This window comes from Ips typographus, linkage group LG14 (genome assembly GCF_016097725.1).
Source record: "Ips typographus isolate SLU linkage group LG14, UJ_Ityp_2.0, whole genome shotgun sequence".
In the NCBI taxonomy this organism is placed as follows: Eukaryota; Metazoa; Arthropoda; class Insecta; order Coleoptera; family Curculionidae; genus Ips; species Ips typographus.
The window spans coordinates 3,901,572-3,918,801 of record NC_138435.1 but is presented as its reverse complement, the minus strand read 5'-3'; the positions used below and the strand labels follow the sequence as shown (position 1 = coordinate 3,918,801).

Sequence of the window (17,230 nt, the reverse complement as noted above, 5' to 3'; positions counted from 1 at the left end):
GTACACCGGTCTGTTGTACGGATTATACCGAGCGTTCAAATATTTACTCTGAGTGCAATCCATATTAATTTTTCCAAAGAGAAAAAACAAAAAAAATACAGTCACCCGAAAATAAGGTAGCGTCCGACTCCGACCGTTGACTGACTGAAACTGAAACTTGTGCATTGGCCCACTCTTGGTGGGGGGTTGGTGGAGGTGGTGAGGTGTGGTTTTGGAAATGCGTGAGTTATATACAGGGTGATTCAGGTTTTATTACACGAATTTTAACCACGTATTCTACGTCCCAAAATAATTCCAGTTTGCTCTATAAACTATATCCAGAAAATGCGACTTTTATACAAACACATGCAAAATTGTTGAGTTTGCAAATTAAATTTTTCAAAAGAAGCAATCAAGTCAAACGAAAATCAAGCAATAAAGGTTGTTACGTACGAAATAGAGTTTTCGTCCGTTAACTCGTTTGATTTGTGTTTTTAATGTCCGTGGGCCTAGTTACACTAGTAGACCGATTCCGATCGCTTAAATCCTCCAATTGCACTTTGTGCACATTTTGTTGTAAATGTGGGTGCGTGACCTGATAAGTTATCAGGTGCCGTAGTCACGTGATTGGTTTCGATTTTTGTCAGGGAGGCGTCGGTTTGTGGTCGTGTTTCTTTGTGTCAGGTGCCATGTGCCTATTTAATCACCCCACTTTGTGATATCGGTCTCTTTACCACTACAGCACTCGAACTGCCGACATCTGACTTTTTTCTGAGCGGTGTGGCGCGTGTGTGAATTTGAATTTTTAATCCGTAAACATCTGGCCGAATTACAGGTAAATTGGTTTTATTGTTAGTTCTTTTGAATTATTTTGTATCGGCCCAATTTTCCAACACAGTATTGTGTTCGGCCCAACCGGAGATTCAGGGACTTTTCCAACCGGAGATTCAGGGACTTTTCCAACCGGATATTCAGAGATTTTTCCAACCGGATATCCAGAGATTTTTCCAACCGGAGATTCAGGGACTTTTCCAACCGAGATTCAGAGACTTTTCTAGCCGGAGATTCAAAGACCTTTCCGACCGGAATTTCAAGGGTTTTCCCGACCGAATAACATTTCAATCGGGGACTGAATCAGCCTGACTGGGACTGCTTTGTCCAGAGTTTTCCGGACCAACCCACGTGTTGGAAAAGCCGACCACCGGCTCCAGTTTTATTTAATTTAATTTAATTTTTATTTTTTTTTAGTTATATTAGTTTGCTCTAAACAACTTCAACACTTGTCATCACCTCTGGTCACCTTTTTGGTTGCCGGAACAAGTGTTGAAGCTGTTTGTTCGTTTTCCCTGGCGTTCTGCTGTTTTCTGCCTTAGGTACCTGTCACCAGTCTCTGGACCCCATTTCCTACCTGGAAATTAGCGGTGGCCACTACTGACTACTGGGAAGAGGATACTGGAGGTTCCAGGACCTAAACGTCGTCTTAAGAACTGGTAAGGGCAGTTAGAGACAGTTTGGCACTGGGAAAACTTTTCCTGTTTTTTTTTTTAAAAATTTCAAATTTATCTTGATTTTTCATTTTATTTTAAATTCAACTTCAATTTTGTTTTCTTTTATTTTTCCTTGTTAATTCTTTCGATAATTTGTTTCTCGGCAACTTTTGTAAATTTTTGTAAAGTTGTAAATATTGTAGTTTTGTTTTTTAACTTGTAATATACACGTGTACATATACAACAAATAGTTCGTTTGATTTCCTGCAGTATGTCCAAGTGTGTTCATCTATAGCTAGTTATGAACTCATGCAATTAATCCACGACCTTGAGCTATCTAATTAAAGAATGTTGAAATCTCATTAACGTGAGGTTTCATCATAACAAATTGGCGCCCAACGTGGGGCACGAACCCACGACCCTGAGATTAAGAGTCTCATGCTCTACCCACTGAGCTAGCCGGGCCGCACCCTACAGAATACTCTAATATTCCCTTTCAAATCCTGGATCACATTATGCCAGATTCGTCTTTCAGACTCGAACCAGATGAGTTCTTGCTTCAAACCAATAATCTGATCTTCTAAGGCTTTGTTTTTCTTTATAGACTCACTCAGTTGGTCATTCAAACTGTGTATTTTTTCACAGGACTCTTTGGCGTCTTTCAACAGTTTTTTATTTTCAGTTTGCAATTGTTGTTTCCAATGCAAAGCATCAGTTTCAGCACCTAATTTTTCGTAAAGCTGTTGGTTTTGTTGAGTCAAACCTTTCACTTGAGCTCTCAATTCTTCAATTTCTAAAACATCTTGTTTCATAGTTTTCAGTGCATTTTGGCTAATTTGGTACTTTTCATTCAACTGAGTAAATCTAGCCTTATAGTCCCAATCAGGGATATTTTTAAACACCTTGGGTTTTGATGCTCCATCTTCAGATTGACTACCCAAAGGTCGTTTTGTACGCACTGGTGGCTTGGTGGTTTTAAGGGTGGCTGTTGGGATGGCTGGGGCTGTTTTGATGGGTGCAGCCCTAGCACTCACATTAAGTTTGACCTTAGCTAAATTGTTTAATGGCTGCTGATCTGTGACAGTCGTTAAATCCGAGACAGAGCGCGAACGTCTTAAAGGGGCGCTCATAATTGCATTTTGACTTGTGGAAGCTCGAGCTGCCTGAGCTTCGGATAATAAAACTTTAAACTTGGGCAATTTAGAGCGTTGCATGTTAATTAATTAATATGATTGAAGAATTGAGAGCTCAAGTGAAAGGTTTGACTCAACAAAACCAACAGCTTTACGAAAAATTAGGTGCTGAAACTGATGCTTTGCATTGGAAACAACAATTGCAAACTGAAAATGAAAAACTGTTGAAAGACGCCAAAGAGTCCTGTGAAAAAATACACAGTTTGAATGACCAACTGAGTGAGTCTATAAAGAAAAACAAAGCCTTAGAAGATCAGATTATTGGTTTGAAGCAAGAACTCATCTGGTTCGAGTCTGAAAGACGAATCTGGCATAATGTGATCCAGGATTTGAAAGAGAATATTAGAGTATTCTGTAGGGTGCGGCCCGGCTAGCTCAGTCGGTAGAGCATGAGACTCTTAATCTCAGGGTCGTGGGTTCGTGCCCCACGTTGGGCGCCAATTTGTTATGATCAAACCTCACGTTAATGAGATTTCAACATTCTTTAATTAGATAGCTCAAGGTCGTGGATTAATTGCATGAGTTCATAACTAGCTATAGATGAACACACTTGGACATACTGCAGGAAATCAAACGAACTATTTGTTGTATATGTACACGTGTATATTACAAGTTAAAAAACAAAACTACAATATTTACAACTTTACAAAAATTTACAAAAGTTGCCGAGAAACAAATTATCGAAAGAATTAACAAGGAAAAATAAAAGAAAACAAAATTGAAGTTGAATTTAAAATAAAATGAAAAATCAAGATAAATTTGAAATTTAAAAAAAAAAAACAGGAAAAGTTTTCCCAGTGCCAAACTGTCTCTAACTGCCCTTACCAGTTCTTAAGACGACGTTTGGGTCCTGGAACCTCCAGTATCCTCTTCCCAGTAGTCAGTAGTGGCCACCGCTGATTTCCAGGTAGGAAATGGGGTCCAGAGACTGGTGACAGGTACCTAAGGCAGAAAACAGCAGAACACCAGGGAAAACGAACAAACAGCTTCAACACTTGTTCCGGCAACCAAAAAGGTGACCAGAGGTGATGACAAGTGTTGAAGTTGTTTAGAGCAAACTAATATAACTAAAAAAAAATAAAAATTAAATTAAATTAAATAAAACTGAATCAAGTGAGGAATTGTGGTGGTTCGATTCTGACCTTTTGAGACTCTGTGGCCGGTGGTCAGCTTTTCCAACACGTGGGTTGGTCCGGAAAACTCTGGACAAAGCAGTCCCAGTCAGGCTGATTCAGTCCCCGATTGAAATGTTATTCGGTCGGGAAAACCCTTGAAATTCCGGTCGGAAAGGTCTTTGAATCTCCGGCTAGAAAAGTCTCTGAATCTCGGTTGGAAAAGTCCCTGAATCTCCGGTTGGAAAAATCTCTGGATATCCGGTTGGAAAAATCTCTGAATATCCGGTTGGAAAAGTCCCTGAATCTCCGGTTGGAAAAGTCCCTGAATCTCCGGTTGGGCCGAACACAATACTGTGTTGGAAAATTGGGCCGATACAAAATAATTCAAAAGAACTAACAATAAAACCAATTTACCTGTAATTCGGCCAGATGTTTACGGATTAAAAATTCAAATTCACACACGCGCCACACCGCTCAGAAAAAAGTCAGATGTCGGCAGTTCGAGTGCTGTAGTGGTAAAGAGACCGATATCACAAAGTGGGGTGATTAAATAGGCACATGGCACCTGACACAAAGAAACACGACCACAAACCGACGCTTCCCTGACAAAAATCGAAACCAATCACGTGACTACGGCACCTGATAACTTATCAGGTCACGCACCCACATTTACAACAAAATGTGCACAAAGTGCAATTGGAGGATTTAAGCGATCGGAATCGGTCTACTAGTGTAACTAGGCCCACGGACATTAAAAACACAAATCAAACGAGTTAACGGACGAAAACTCTATTTCGTACGTAACAAGGTCGACCTAAAGTATCTTTTGAAGATAGCAGTGATCGTTCCAAAAGAATGAAAACTAGTAATTTGCGAAATACATCTAGTGCAGTAGAACTCGCCTATGCAACGCAAATGAATTTTCGTGCCGAAGGAAACAATCAAGCTGCAAAAATACTCAAAGACATTACCAATACACCATCAAAAACTGACGAGTATTTCAACGCCTTAAAAAATCAAACAACAACTTATACTAAATTGAGTGCTGATGAGGCACTTTCTCTTCTAATAGAAGCAAAGTTAAGCAAGAGTCAATACAATTTAATCAGGCGTCAAGTCAAAGAAAAAAACTGTCATATTTATCCTTCCTATGATGAAATCCTTAAAGCAAAGAAGCGATGTTACCCTAACTCAATAATTGTCTCTTCGGATACTGTAGCCGAAGTTCCAATGCAGTCAATGCTGAATCATACTTGCAAAAGATTGCTTTAGTTACAAGAAGAAGTTATTGATAGTTTTAATATGTAAATGGGGCCTAGACGGTTCTTCAGGTCAATCGGAGTACAAACAAAAATTTGACAAAACTGGTAGTTCTGACTCTAGTATAGTATTGACATCATTAGTACCCATAAGGCTTATATATCGTACAGAAACCAATAAAAATAATCAAATAATTTGGCAAAATGTAAGAACATCATCGCCTCGTTTTTGTCGTCCTTTAAAATTACAGTTCATTCACGAAACAGCAGAGCTAATTAAACTAGAAAAAGAGTTTGTGGACCGTCAAATTAATAATATCGTTCCATTTACTTGTACCTCCAATGATGGTAACACAGCTCGTAGGTTCTTTGAAAATGTAGAAGTAGTATCAAATATAACCAAAATTGACAAACAATTAATTACAAAATTTCATGCCTCCAACTATACACAAAATTTTTTTACATGGCTTTGAAGTTAATAAATCATTTTGCTTGCCAATAGGACAATTATCCGAGGAAGCACAAGAGGCACGCAACAAGGATATCAAGAAGTATAGAGCGGATTTTTCCAGAAAAACATCCAGAAAAGATAACATACGAGATATAATAAATCACCTTCTGGTTTCGTCAGATACTTGCATCTCGAGTTTACATAAACTACCTATTAAAAAATTAAAATGTTTCCTTCCTGAAACTTTAGAGTTATTAGATACTCCAAAAGTAAATAATTCCACGGATACTAAGTTTTTAGAGTTAAGTAGTTTTGATGAAGAATAAAAATATCATTAGGTATGTTTTTTAATTAAAAAGATGTTTTTGATATTTTTAATGAATTATGTACGATATATAAGACCTTAAAATGAAATCATTAGACACATTGAACCGAATATTACCATTCAGCACTTTACTTTAACTAACTATTTATCTTTATGAAATAATTCTGTATATTATATTGTGCGACTATTAATTTCTTTGCCCACGACCAACCAATAATGTACTAATATTCGGCGTGTTGACAGAAGCTAAATGAAGGTCATATAGCGTCAGAGTGATTAATGAAGAGGAATAATGATCATTATTCCCTCTCGACCTAAAGGTGGTTGCACACCAAGCATAAAACATGGGATATGCGGTATTTCTTGCATGTAGACATCCACTTATGTCTTTGCAATTACTGCTAATTCAGAATACCATTTTCTTAACAAATACACCGCAATAACACAGTACAGGAGTTTGCCAAATCATTAGGTAAATTCCATAATTTATATTTGAAATATTTTTGGTGTATGACCGTCCTTAGTCCTGTGGTTTTTTAAGTTGACATTGACAACGTCAGTGCCCTTGTGGTCGTAGGCGGCAACGCTGGGGGTGCGTTCAGAAATAGGGGTGGTGTGCGCACCGTGGCCTTTGTCACATGCCACCATATAGTTATGTAAATAAATTGTTCACGTGATCCATTTTTTCCCAAATTCTGTCACGACTTGTACACCGACGGCCATTCTAAACGCGATCCTAATCGTATCGAGTTTGACATTTCAGTTGTTATGGCGGATTTGAGAGATTACCTATATTATTTATTATCTACATAAAAGAGTATCAACTTCTAATTTGCCTGCACTTGGCATTAGTGGTAATGGACAGTGGTCGTGGACAAAGTATAGTATTATCCTCGTTTTTTATGGCCATTAATCCCACGGGAGATTTGCGTCCCTCGCCTGCGGCTCGTGACGTAAACATCCCCCTTAGGGATTAATGGCTATCATAAAAAGCTCGTTGAATAATATACTATTAAAAACCTGCATAAATAATTCCATTGTGTCATTTATTAAAAATTCCTTAACTGTATTTAACTCTTTTAATTATTGCCTAGTTTTTTTAAAAATCGACCACTGTGCGCCGTACTTACACCGTGTCACAGACAGTCATACAGTAGTGAAGGGTCCGTAGCTAGTTTTCATAACCGTTACACGCTTTCCCCGTATCACCGAACAAGGTAACTTTCGTTTCATTAGGTATCCGTTACCGTAAGTATTTACTGTAAGTACAGAGAGCCGCAATACAGTGCATTTAGAGAAAACAGTTGTTTTAATTTTGTTTACTTCCCGAACCCTTTAGAACTTTTCTCCAGCTGTCTAAAGGCTACCCAGGTACCGTAAAGTAGAGCTTCAACCACTATAAATAACGAAAATGGCGCCCGAGGCAACGTAACCGAGGAAATCCGCTAGAAAAGCGCTACAATCTAACAAAATCATTCTTATAGCCAATAGGATTATCCAAAAATTCAATAATATACAGGTATTTCCAATTAATAAAAAAGCAAAGTTTGGTCTGTCACAATGTTATGAGATACCCTCTAACTACCCACATAGTGTACTTTGGTTTAAGTGTGGTTCCCGTAGATAAATCCCTACAACGTTTGTATTTACTATTTGTTGTTGTAAAATCAAGTAGAAACAATTTAAGGTTGGGTGCAAAATAAAACTAATCACTTTGTATAGGTGGAGCAATGAGAGAGTAGAGTTCATTATCTCATTTATCTTGAGAAATACGAATAAATGATAAATACGAGTTTTACAGAATATTTATATTTTTTATAGTTTCAAATTACTTTCGGGTATACAGGTTCATAAAGGCGTGACGGTGACAGATAAAACTTTAGATTTTTTTAAAACAAAACCCCGTTTTTAAAACATTTTTTGATTCTTCATAAAATTCTAAAAGTTTATGTCATATCTAAACCTAATAGATCATCTAATTATTGACTGCATTGTCATTGTTTCTAAAAGCAGATTACTCATGTTTGGTACGAACGCTTTACAGGAACGACAAAAATTGTTGTGCAAATCAACATGCAATAGATGTCCGACAGGGCGTTCATTTTTTAAAATTTATTTGTATTATTTCAGTTCAATTTCAATTTCAACTTTTATCTATACAGCCTGTACATAATTCGTTTTTCTGATAGGTTTTACGATACACTATGTCAAATTAATAAGTTTATGTTTTGCTGTAAGTAACGTACAAAATTAGAACAAGATTTAAAATGTGTATTCTTGTTCAATTGAATTGTCAACGACAATTTTCAGGTTTTAGTTTAGTTAACAAAAAACGGAGGTAATAGTAAATAAACATAAATAAATCGCAGACTATTAAAATGAGGTATTATGACTGATACTTCATAAACGTTGAAGTGTTCCGTAAAAGCTATCAGAAAAAAGAATAATAGACAGATGAGTGTTTCGTTTTAAAAAGTCGAAATTTCTTCAACATATACAGGGTGTTTCATGTTTTAATACGCAAACTTAGGCCAGGTATTCTACGCCTAAAAATAGCTATAATTTTCTATATAAAATAAACTAAATTACAAAAAAGCTTTGTTACAGAAATACAGAGTGTTAAAAATTTCAATTTTATTCCACTTTTTTTCTGGTGCGCCACGATTTTTTTTCTTAAAAATTCCAAATCCTTATTTGATTAAGAAACTTTTTTGTATTAATTATTTCTTCCGTATCTTTAACCGTTTTCAATAGTAATATGTAAGAGCGATAAGTTGACGAAACACTGTTGTCTATGGAGCTATTCACACGGGCGCGACCACCGATTTAGCAGCGCTACGGTGGCGGGTAGTGGTCGACTCTCGCCAAAACGCTCGACCGTTAAAAAACACGCCACCAATAGCAACACATGCTTTTAAATGCGAGTGTTCACACGAGACACCTCAGTGTCGCCACAGAAGCCCACAGAGATGGATGAGGAGGTAAATACAGACGATTTTATAGCTGCCGTTGAGCAATTTCCCGCTATTTGGGACACGTCGTCCAATAATTATAGTAGTAAAATAACTAAAAAAAATAGTTGGGAGCTCCTTATCGTAAAATTTTGCCCGAACTTTGCCGAAAGAACAAACGTGGAAAAAGCCAATATCGGTGAGTTTTTATTAAAGCACGTAATTTATTATATTTATTCGTATTTTACATTTTTCTTAAAACGTAAACATAATAATATGTTAAACTAAAATAACCAGGGTAGGGTATACCTACATATTTTGAGAAACCATAAACTTAACTCTATATTCTCTATAGCTGCCAAGGTATCTGACCTTCGTTACTTAAAAAGTAATTTGCAAGCCTGTCGGGTATATCATTAATTTCTCTACCACCCCTTGTTGCATCAGGTACCATATCAACCATTCCTTCTACAGTTAATGTATGCTAAAAACTATAGCCATCACGTTCTCTAACAAAATTATGAAGAACACAAGAAGCTTGCACAATTTTTTCAGCAAGATCAATGGAAACGTTTAATGGTCGATGAAAAATTCGCCATTTATTAGCGAGAATTCCAAAAGAACATTCAATATATCGTCTTGCTCTTGACAGGCGATAATTAAAAACTCTTTTCTTGAATGTTAAAAAATTCCCTCCATAAGGGCGCATTAAAAATTTTGAAATTCCAAATCCTTCGTCACCAATTAGTACAAATGGATTGGCAATATGGGATCCTTTTAATAGTCTACTTTCTGGAATGTTCAGTTCATTGTTATTCAGTTTTTGAAAAAGTTTTGAGTTTTTGAAAATGTTACAGTCAGCTGACTTTCCATAAGCTCCTATGTCAACATATAAAAATTTATAGTTAGAGTCGCATACTGCTAACAAGATTAAGGAGAAAAAATGTTTACAATTATAATACAAAGAGCCGCTGTCCGTTGGCTTAACTATTCTTATATGTTTGCCGTCTATAGCGCCAAGGCAATTAGGAAAATGTGCACGTCTTTCAAACAAATCAGCTACTTTTAGCCAATCATCTTTGGACAGCGTGGGCATACAGATGCTTCTCATAACGTGCCAGATAGCTGAACAAACTTCACGTATAATCTCACTAATTGTACTAACCCCAATCCAATACTGAAAATGCAAATCAACCATTGAACAGCCGGTAACCAAATACCTGAAACAATATATATATTCATTCACATATACATTTCAGCATCGCAATTCCAAAGAAAATGGAAAAGTCTTCGGGACAGTTATATGAGAGAGGTGGCAAAAATGAAGAAAGAAAAATCTGGTAGTGGAGCTTCAGGCAGGAAGCAGTACATTTATTTTAACCAACTCAGCTTTCTACAGACCTCAATAAAAGAGACTACCTCCAGCATTTCAGAAAATCCGGTGGAAAGTGAAGGAAATGGCACAGAGAGAGAAATCATACTGGACGATATAGAAATATCAGAGCGCCCAGTCCCACTGCCGTCTCGAAAACGAAAAAATATTTCTTCAGCTGCAAAGACCGACGAAGATAAATTGTTTGTCGCCGTAGCAAACAAGATCATGAAAGAGAAACCAGAAACTTATGTTGAACGAGATGAAGACACTTTATTTATGTTGTCTTTAGTAGGGGAATTAAAAAAGATTCCTGATAATTGGAAGTTAGATGTGAAGTCCGAGATATTAGGCGTTTTTCAGAAATTTAGAAAAGCTAGCTCAACAGTTTCCTCTGCCGCCTCCAGAACATCATCTCCAGAACCACCAACATTTCATGCCGCCCCTTCCATTCACCTCTACCACGGTATACCCAATACGACACGACCCAACGCACACTTCTACAACAATCACCCCTTTACAAGCACCATCAAGTTTCTTTCAATTTTCCTCTACCACGGTACATCCAACACAACACCACTCAACTCGTACATCTACAACAATCGCCCCTTTACAATCACCGTCAAGTTTCTTTCCATTTACCTCTACCACGGTACACCCAACACAACACCACTCACCACACACCTCTACAATCACCATCAACAATCGTTATTTGTATACCTAGGCCGTGAAATGGTATTTTTTCACAGTTTTTGTCAGATCCATAAAGATGTAATAAAAAAAAATGATTTTTTTGGACAAATGATATAGCAATAAAATGCATTAGCATTGCTATCTCGGAAACTATAGTTGATAGAGTTTTAGTTAAATGGAGACAAAGTTGCGCATTTGATTGCTGAATAATTTGTTAAAAAAATGCAAATTTTTTTTTATTGGTCACAATCAGAATTGACTCCCATAGAGGCCTTACAAAAGCAACTGACATTGGCAATTGAAAAATGTACACCGACAATAAAAAACTCATTCTACCAGCATACATTACCAAATTCATTTTAAGACTTATCAAGCATAAAAGAGAACTGTACAGACTATACACACAAACACAATACAACGAACTAAAACGAACACTTAACCATCTTAACAGGAACATTAAAACTCTAATTGAACAATACCGACAAGACTAATGGCTTGAAGCGTGCCAAGAAATAGAAAAAGACCGAGGCAAGTCATATTGGCAAAAAAATAAAAAGCTGGCGCAGTACAAAAATAATATGGGCACTATTGACGAAAACGGAATAGAATGCCACACTGACAAAGACAAAGCTGACGCGTTTGCCAGACACTTTCATAGAGCTTTCAGCATATCGACTAACCCTAACGTTGACAATAACAACTGGAACACCATTAACAATTGGTACTCAAACTTCTTTGAAAACTCATCACAAAACACTTACAAACTAATTACAGACACAGAATATGACGAGGCAATATCTCACATCAAAAACACAGCACCGGGAAAAGACAAAATAAAAGCCAAAATACTTAAAAGCCTATCTCAAGAAGCCGACAATCTGATCCTTACCCAACTTAACCACTGCATTGCAACAAACAAAATTCCAAAAACATGGAAAAATGGCATAGTTATTCCCATACCAAAAAACGGAGTGGACAACACACATACAGAAAACTGCAGACCAATAACATTACTCCCGGTATTGAGCAAAGTTTACGAACACATAATAAAAAACAGACTGCAAAAATTAATTGGACAACATATTGTCACGTTTAGGGATGGTAGGGAAACAACCTAGGTCACAGGCAAGCCTCGTTTATTATAAAACAATGTAAACTATACACTTAAGAGGGGTTATTCTTACCCCCAGAATAAAAGGGCCAACACGGCCGTAACTGTCGTAGGGCGCATGTGAGTTCGGGAGAGACGAGTGGGGGTTTTAGTCCTTCAGTTACACCGTAAAGGGGCACGCAAAGGTGTTCTTGTACGATGTGACCAAAAGACCAAGTGAACAACTGACAGGGTTAAGGGTTCTAACGGTCACTTCAAGTTGCGAGAGAACCCTTCTCTTATCAGCCTGGGATCTTAAGAGGGTAGCGAGCCGTCCCACCACTTCAAGTTAGAAAAAGTTTCATTTCCAAGAGGATCCCAACATACTCTCTCTGTTACAGCGGCAGCAGCAACATTGTTTTTTATTTTATAGTGCCCCCCACGGAAGGGTATTGTACAATCATTCATTAAAAACCTTTTATCGTCACATGAATTTAACGCTAATGTGTCTCTGAAATGTTTGATAAATATAGTGTATAAACATATAAATAGTGCGATGTTAATTACATTTCCCATTCGTTCTAGTAACATGGCTCTGTTACATCCAACTTTTTTAATTCTCACTGCAATAATCAACAATGTTCTATACGTGTATCAACCTGAAAAGAATCCTGATGTATACGTGTGTTTCGATAAGATGTGTTTCGAAAATTGATAGTAAAAGAAGTAATAAAACTAAAGACTAAAGCAGTAATCTAAAATTCGCTTGTAAATAATCATTAGAACTTATAGAACATTATATTGATAAATTAAATGATAAATACGATTCGATTTGCCACCTTACTGGTCACGATGACGTCAAACGGTTTAGACGCGAATTATTCGACGGTGTTTCATATGCTATCAAATGGCTTTTTGGAACTCCTGATGACGATGATGCAATATTTTACACAGAAACCATTGAAGCCGTCGCTCAACAAAATCACGACATGCAGTTATAGAGGAAACAACAAGTTCACGTAATGTCTGACGCCATTAGTGATTATAATAAAACTGCATCTACTCTCCAATTTAACGAACAAATACATAATGAAAATATGTTAAAGTTCAATAATTTCTCTAAAAATACTGTAAAAAGAATCAACTCCTTAACTTACAGTCAAACGGTTACTGATCATCTCAGCTTAATTAGTCAATTATGCAATGAACTAAACGAAGAATTTGATGTAATGATAGCATCAATCATATTTTCAAAGCAAAATATATTGCATCCAAACATAATTACCCCAAGGCACTTAAGGTATGAGTTGACAAAATTAAAATTAGTATCAAATTTGGAATTACCTTATGATTTACACGACTTTGATAATTTTCATTTTATAGTTTCTTCCAAACAGTTTAAAAAGCAGATTGCTCCAACACGTTAACTCCTTGATGCACCATGGAGCAAAATTTGGACCACTTAATATTTGTCAACAGATGCATAGTGGTACATAAAATAAACCACTTCAAATTCGCTAAATACCTTGCAGCACAGTCGCTCAAAAAGTGAACCACAAGCCCCACTCGCGTAATATACTGTTGCGAAGATCGTGGAGCGAAATTTCCCGCAATTTTTTAGTCCGTTGTTTACAAACACGCGTTGTAGTAGGAGTAATTGCGCATATTTTAATCACCCACTGTTTGTTACGATTAATCAAAATAGTAAGTATAATTTAGTGATTTTTAACATTAAGACAGTTATAATAGTTAGTTTAGATTATACATACTTAAAAAGTTTCGCATAAAATCGAAATTTGTTTGAGATTAGGCTATACAGGGTGATTCCAAAGTTGGTGCTTTCCTTTCACCTGCGAATAAGGCTTCAAAAAATAAGTTTTTTTTTCAAGTCATTTTATGGACGAAGCGGTCCTTTATTTTTTCGTCTCCAGTCACTTTCTCTGTGAGCGTGAGTGACCGAAGTTGTTTCTACTGCAGCGAAATTTTCGTTGTTAATTTCCCCTTTGTTTTTCCAGATTGTTTAAATAGTCATGGGCGGTAAGTTGATCTGTGCTCTTTAGCTCATTACTCGTAGGGTATGTAACCTCACGTTTTTTTTTCCTATTTCATACACAATTCACCTCCACGTTTTACCCCAACCCCTGATAGTGCGCGCGCGGGTGGCGTATCGCCGCCCTACTTGCCTTGGGCTATCCTTCTCGGACGTATATCAAGCGGACGGGGTTCCCAACCATCCTCCCAGCAAAGCAACCCGTGGGGGTCTCCTGACCCGTCTCCCGACCCGTCGAGGCCAGCGACACCCCCGGCCCAAGCCGAGGAGCCCGCTCCGGAAAACGGGACTGCTCCGCAGCCTGCTGATAGAAAGGCTCCTGCCCCTGGGTATGGAGCCACCATAATAATTAGTGGTGCCAATTGCACCATTCATTTCAATTACTATTAAGTTTGTTTTTTATATATATTTTAATATACTCTTTAGTTGTTCAAAGTTGTCTCTTTCGTGTGTCTTTCCCATCTTGTCCTCTTATAAAGGCGTGCATTCTGGGGTCCAGGGATCATAATAGGGTAATATTCTGCTTACGTGAACAACTTCTCTTTTTGCTTTATCTGATCTGCCCTTCTGTATCTCATAGTCCACGTCTGACTTCTTTCGTCTTATATAATAAGGTCCGAACCACCTAAGCAGCAATTTTTCACTTTTCCCAACTTTCCTTATCGGGGTGAAAACTTTCACTTGGTCACCCTCATTAAATTCCATATGCCGATGTTTACAATCATAACGAAGTTTATCTATGTTTTGTCGTCTTTTTATGTTTTCAGCAGCAAAATTACGTATTGCCAGACTAGTTTCCCTAATTTGATTGCTATCAAGAGATTCAGTATGCGGCATAATGTTCGCTTCAGTTAGTAAAACAGGTTCTCGTCCATATACTAACATAAAGGGCGAGAACTGCGTGCTGTCTTGTTTCGCTGAATTATAGGCAAAAGTTACATGTGGTAAGTATTGGTCCCAATTTGACTGATTTGTGTTGGTGTACATTGCCAACATATTTGCAAGAGTCTTATTAAATCGCTCCGTAAGACCATTAGTTGCTGGGTGATATGCCGTTGTAAATTGACTTGTAGTGCCCATTTCTTTCAATAGATTTGTCACCAATTCTGATTGAAACACTTTTCCTCTGTCACTTAATAACTCCTTAGGCGCTCCATGTCTCGTAATTATTTTTTCCAAAATAAATTTTGCTACGGGCCCTGCTTTTCCACTCGGTTATGCCTCAGTTTCTGCCCAACGTGTTGCATAGTCTGTTGCTACCACTATCATGGTTTTACCATTGCTACTTCCGCGGAAAGGGCCTAAAAGGTCAATTCCCACCTTTTCAAATGGTGTTCCGACAGGAATTGGGTGTAAAAATCCTATCGGCTTTTGATTTTGCTGACCTTTCCTAGCTTGACAATCTTGACAACCCTTAACAAATTTCTCAACATCTTTTTGCAACCCTTGCCAATAATACCGTTGCTTAATTTTTGATAGTGTTTTTGCTATTCCTAAATGACCACTCAGCGGTTCCGAATGGTGAGAATACAAAATTTCTCCCACTAACTGTTGTGGTATTACTAATAGCTTATCTCGACCTAAATCATTCGGATTTATTCGGTATAAAATTCCTGATTCAATCCTGAAGTTTTTTGCCTGCTTACGTAAACCAATTGTAGCATCTTCCGGGTTTTTGATTGTCATTATTATTTGGAAAAATTTTTCATCTTTCTTCTGTAACTCCTCAATATTACGAGTATCCAAAATAAATGTTGGTATTTCTTCAACATCCTGTTGTCCGTATCTGGTTGCAGTACCGGATATCTACTTACACAGTCAGCGTCTTTGTGCGCAATCCCTGATTTATGGCACACCGTGTAATCAAATTCTGACAGTTTTAATGACCACCTGGCTAAACGACCTGTGGCATCTTTCAATGTCTTTAGCCAACACAAAGCATGATGATCAGTTACGATTTTTACAGGTTTACCATAAATAAAGTGTCTTAAGTATGAAAGTGCCCATATAACCGCCAATCCTTCTAATTCAGTTATGGAATAATTTTTCTCCGCTTTGCTAAGACTTCTGCTTGCGTAAGCAATAGGGTGTAACTTATGTTCTGTGTCTTCCTGCAACAATATAGCTCCTAGTCCATCTTTACATGCATCTACCCTTAATTCACACCCTTTGTTTGGCTGAAAATGTGCCAACAATCAATTTCACTAATCAATTTCTGTTTTAGTGTTTTAAACGCTATGTCATGTATGTCCTGCCAATCAAATTTATTCTGCTTCTTTGTCAGATCATGCAAGGGGCGTGCAATTTTTGCAAAATTTTCTATAAACTTCCGGTAATAGTTACAAAGTCCTAAAAAGCTTTGTACACCTTTTTTTTCTTTGACGTTTTTTCAAATTTAATGATTTTGGCCAAACCACATGATTTAATTAGACAAAATTTTGTAGGTGTCAGCAGCTACGTGGAAAGGAAATTTTCCAAGAAACAACAATTTTCTTGCGTTTACCAGTGGCGCGCGTATAATTTTTTTAAAACATTTTCGAAAAAAAATATTACCCTACTGGTTTTTTTCCAACATAAAATTTATTATTGAATTCCTTGTTCAATTCTAAAAATAAAACCCCTTCTATTATTTTTTGCTACGACGCACCGCTTTTGAGTAAAAAAATAAAAACCGTCTTAATGCGTGCCTAAAATTAAATGCTGTTTAATTTAAAATGTCAAATTATTAAAACTTAGTTCAAAGGCGGCTGAAATCTTTTGTTTTTGTTTATGTCTGTTGATAAGGAATAACCTGTAGTTAGGTAAAATTAAATTTAAGTTATTTTTATTTTGTTTTTTTTCAGTAAAATTTTGACACCCTGTATCTTCGTTATTGTTCATATTTCGAAAAAGTGTCAAAGGAAAAAAAAGCTTATTTTTTGAAGCCCTATTCGTAGGTGAAAGGAAAGCCCCAACTTTGAAATCACCCTGTATATATATATATTGTGTCCAGATTTTGGACCTCCATGCAATTAGGTGATGTTTGATTATTTTCGCATCTTAGGTGATCGCCATGGATTCGGATTATCTTCCATTCAGTTTGGTTGGGATGTCGAAAGCGGAATTTGAGAGGGAACTGGAGGATGTGTACAGCATACCAAGTGATCAGAATTCGGTTCTTTCTGATGACGAAGATGAAAATTTGGGAAAAGTGTTTTCTGAAAGCGATGATCTAGTTTTACAGGAGTCAAATGAATCCAATGACGACGAATAGCTTATAAAATAT

The 17,230-nt window shown here is 37.1% G+C and overlaps 1 protein-coding gene, 3 long non-coding RNA genes and 2 other non-coding genes across 6 annotated transcripts in view; 3 read left to right on the top strand and 3 right to left on the bottom strand.

The window, feature by feature from the left end:
• The window catches only part of LOC145737576 (uncharacterized), a 119,351-nt gene that overhangs the window by 53,527 nt on the left and 48,594 nt on the right, over positions 1 to 17,230 (bottom strand). The gene's annotated exons all lie outside the window — the stretch shown is intronic.
• Positions 856 to 2,695, bottom strand: LOC145737572 (protein claret segregational-like). The gene has a single exon (XM_081992294.1). It carries the CDS (start codon positions 2,678 to 2,680, stop codon positions 1,922 to 1,924), a length of 759 nt encoding a protein of 252 aa, XP_081848420.1. The 5' UTR covers positions 2,681 to 2,695; the 3' UTR covers positions 856 to 1,921.
• On the bottom strand, positions 1,859 to 1,931 carry TRNAK-CUU (transfer RNA lysine (anticodon CUU)). The gene has a single exon. It is a non-coding gene; the product is annotated as a tRNA-Lys (tRNA).
• Positions 2,781 to 2,975, top strand: LOC145737575 (uncharacterized). The gene is made up of 2 exons (XR_014180426.1): positions 2,781 to 2,822; positions 2,862 to 2,975. It is a non-coding gene; the product is annotated as an uncharacterized LOC145737575 (long non-coding RNA).
• On the top strand, positions 3,024 to 3,096 carry TRNAK-CUU (transfer RNA lysine (anticodon CUU)). Its single transcript has one exon. It is a non-coding gene; the product is annotated as a tRNA-Lys (tRNA).
• The window catches only part of LOC145737574 (uncharacterized), an 82,998-nt gene continuing 69,644 nt past the window's right edge, over positions 3,877 to 17,230 (top strand). Inside the window, exon 1 of the long non-coding RNA XR_014180425.1 lies at positions 3,877 to 3,973. This is a non-coding gene — a long non-coding RNA (uncharacterized LOC145737574). The remainder of the gene's footprint in view (positions 3,974 to 17,230) is intronic.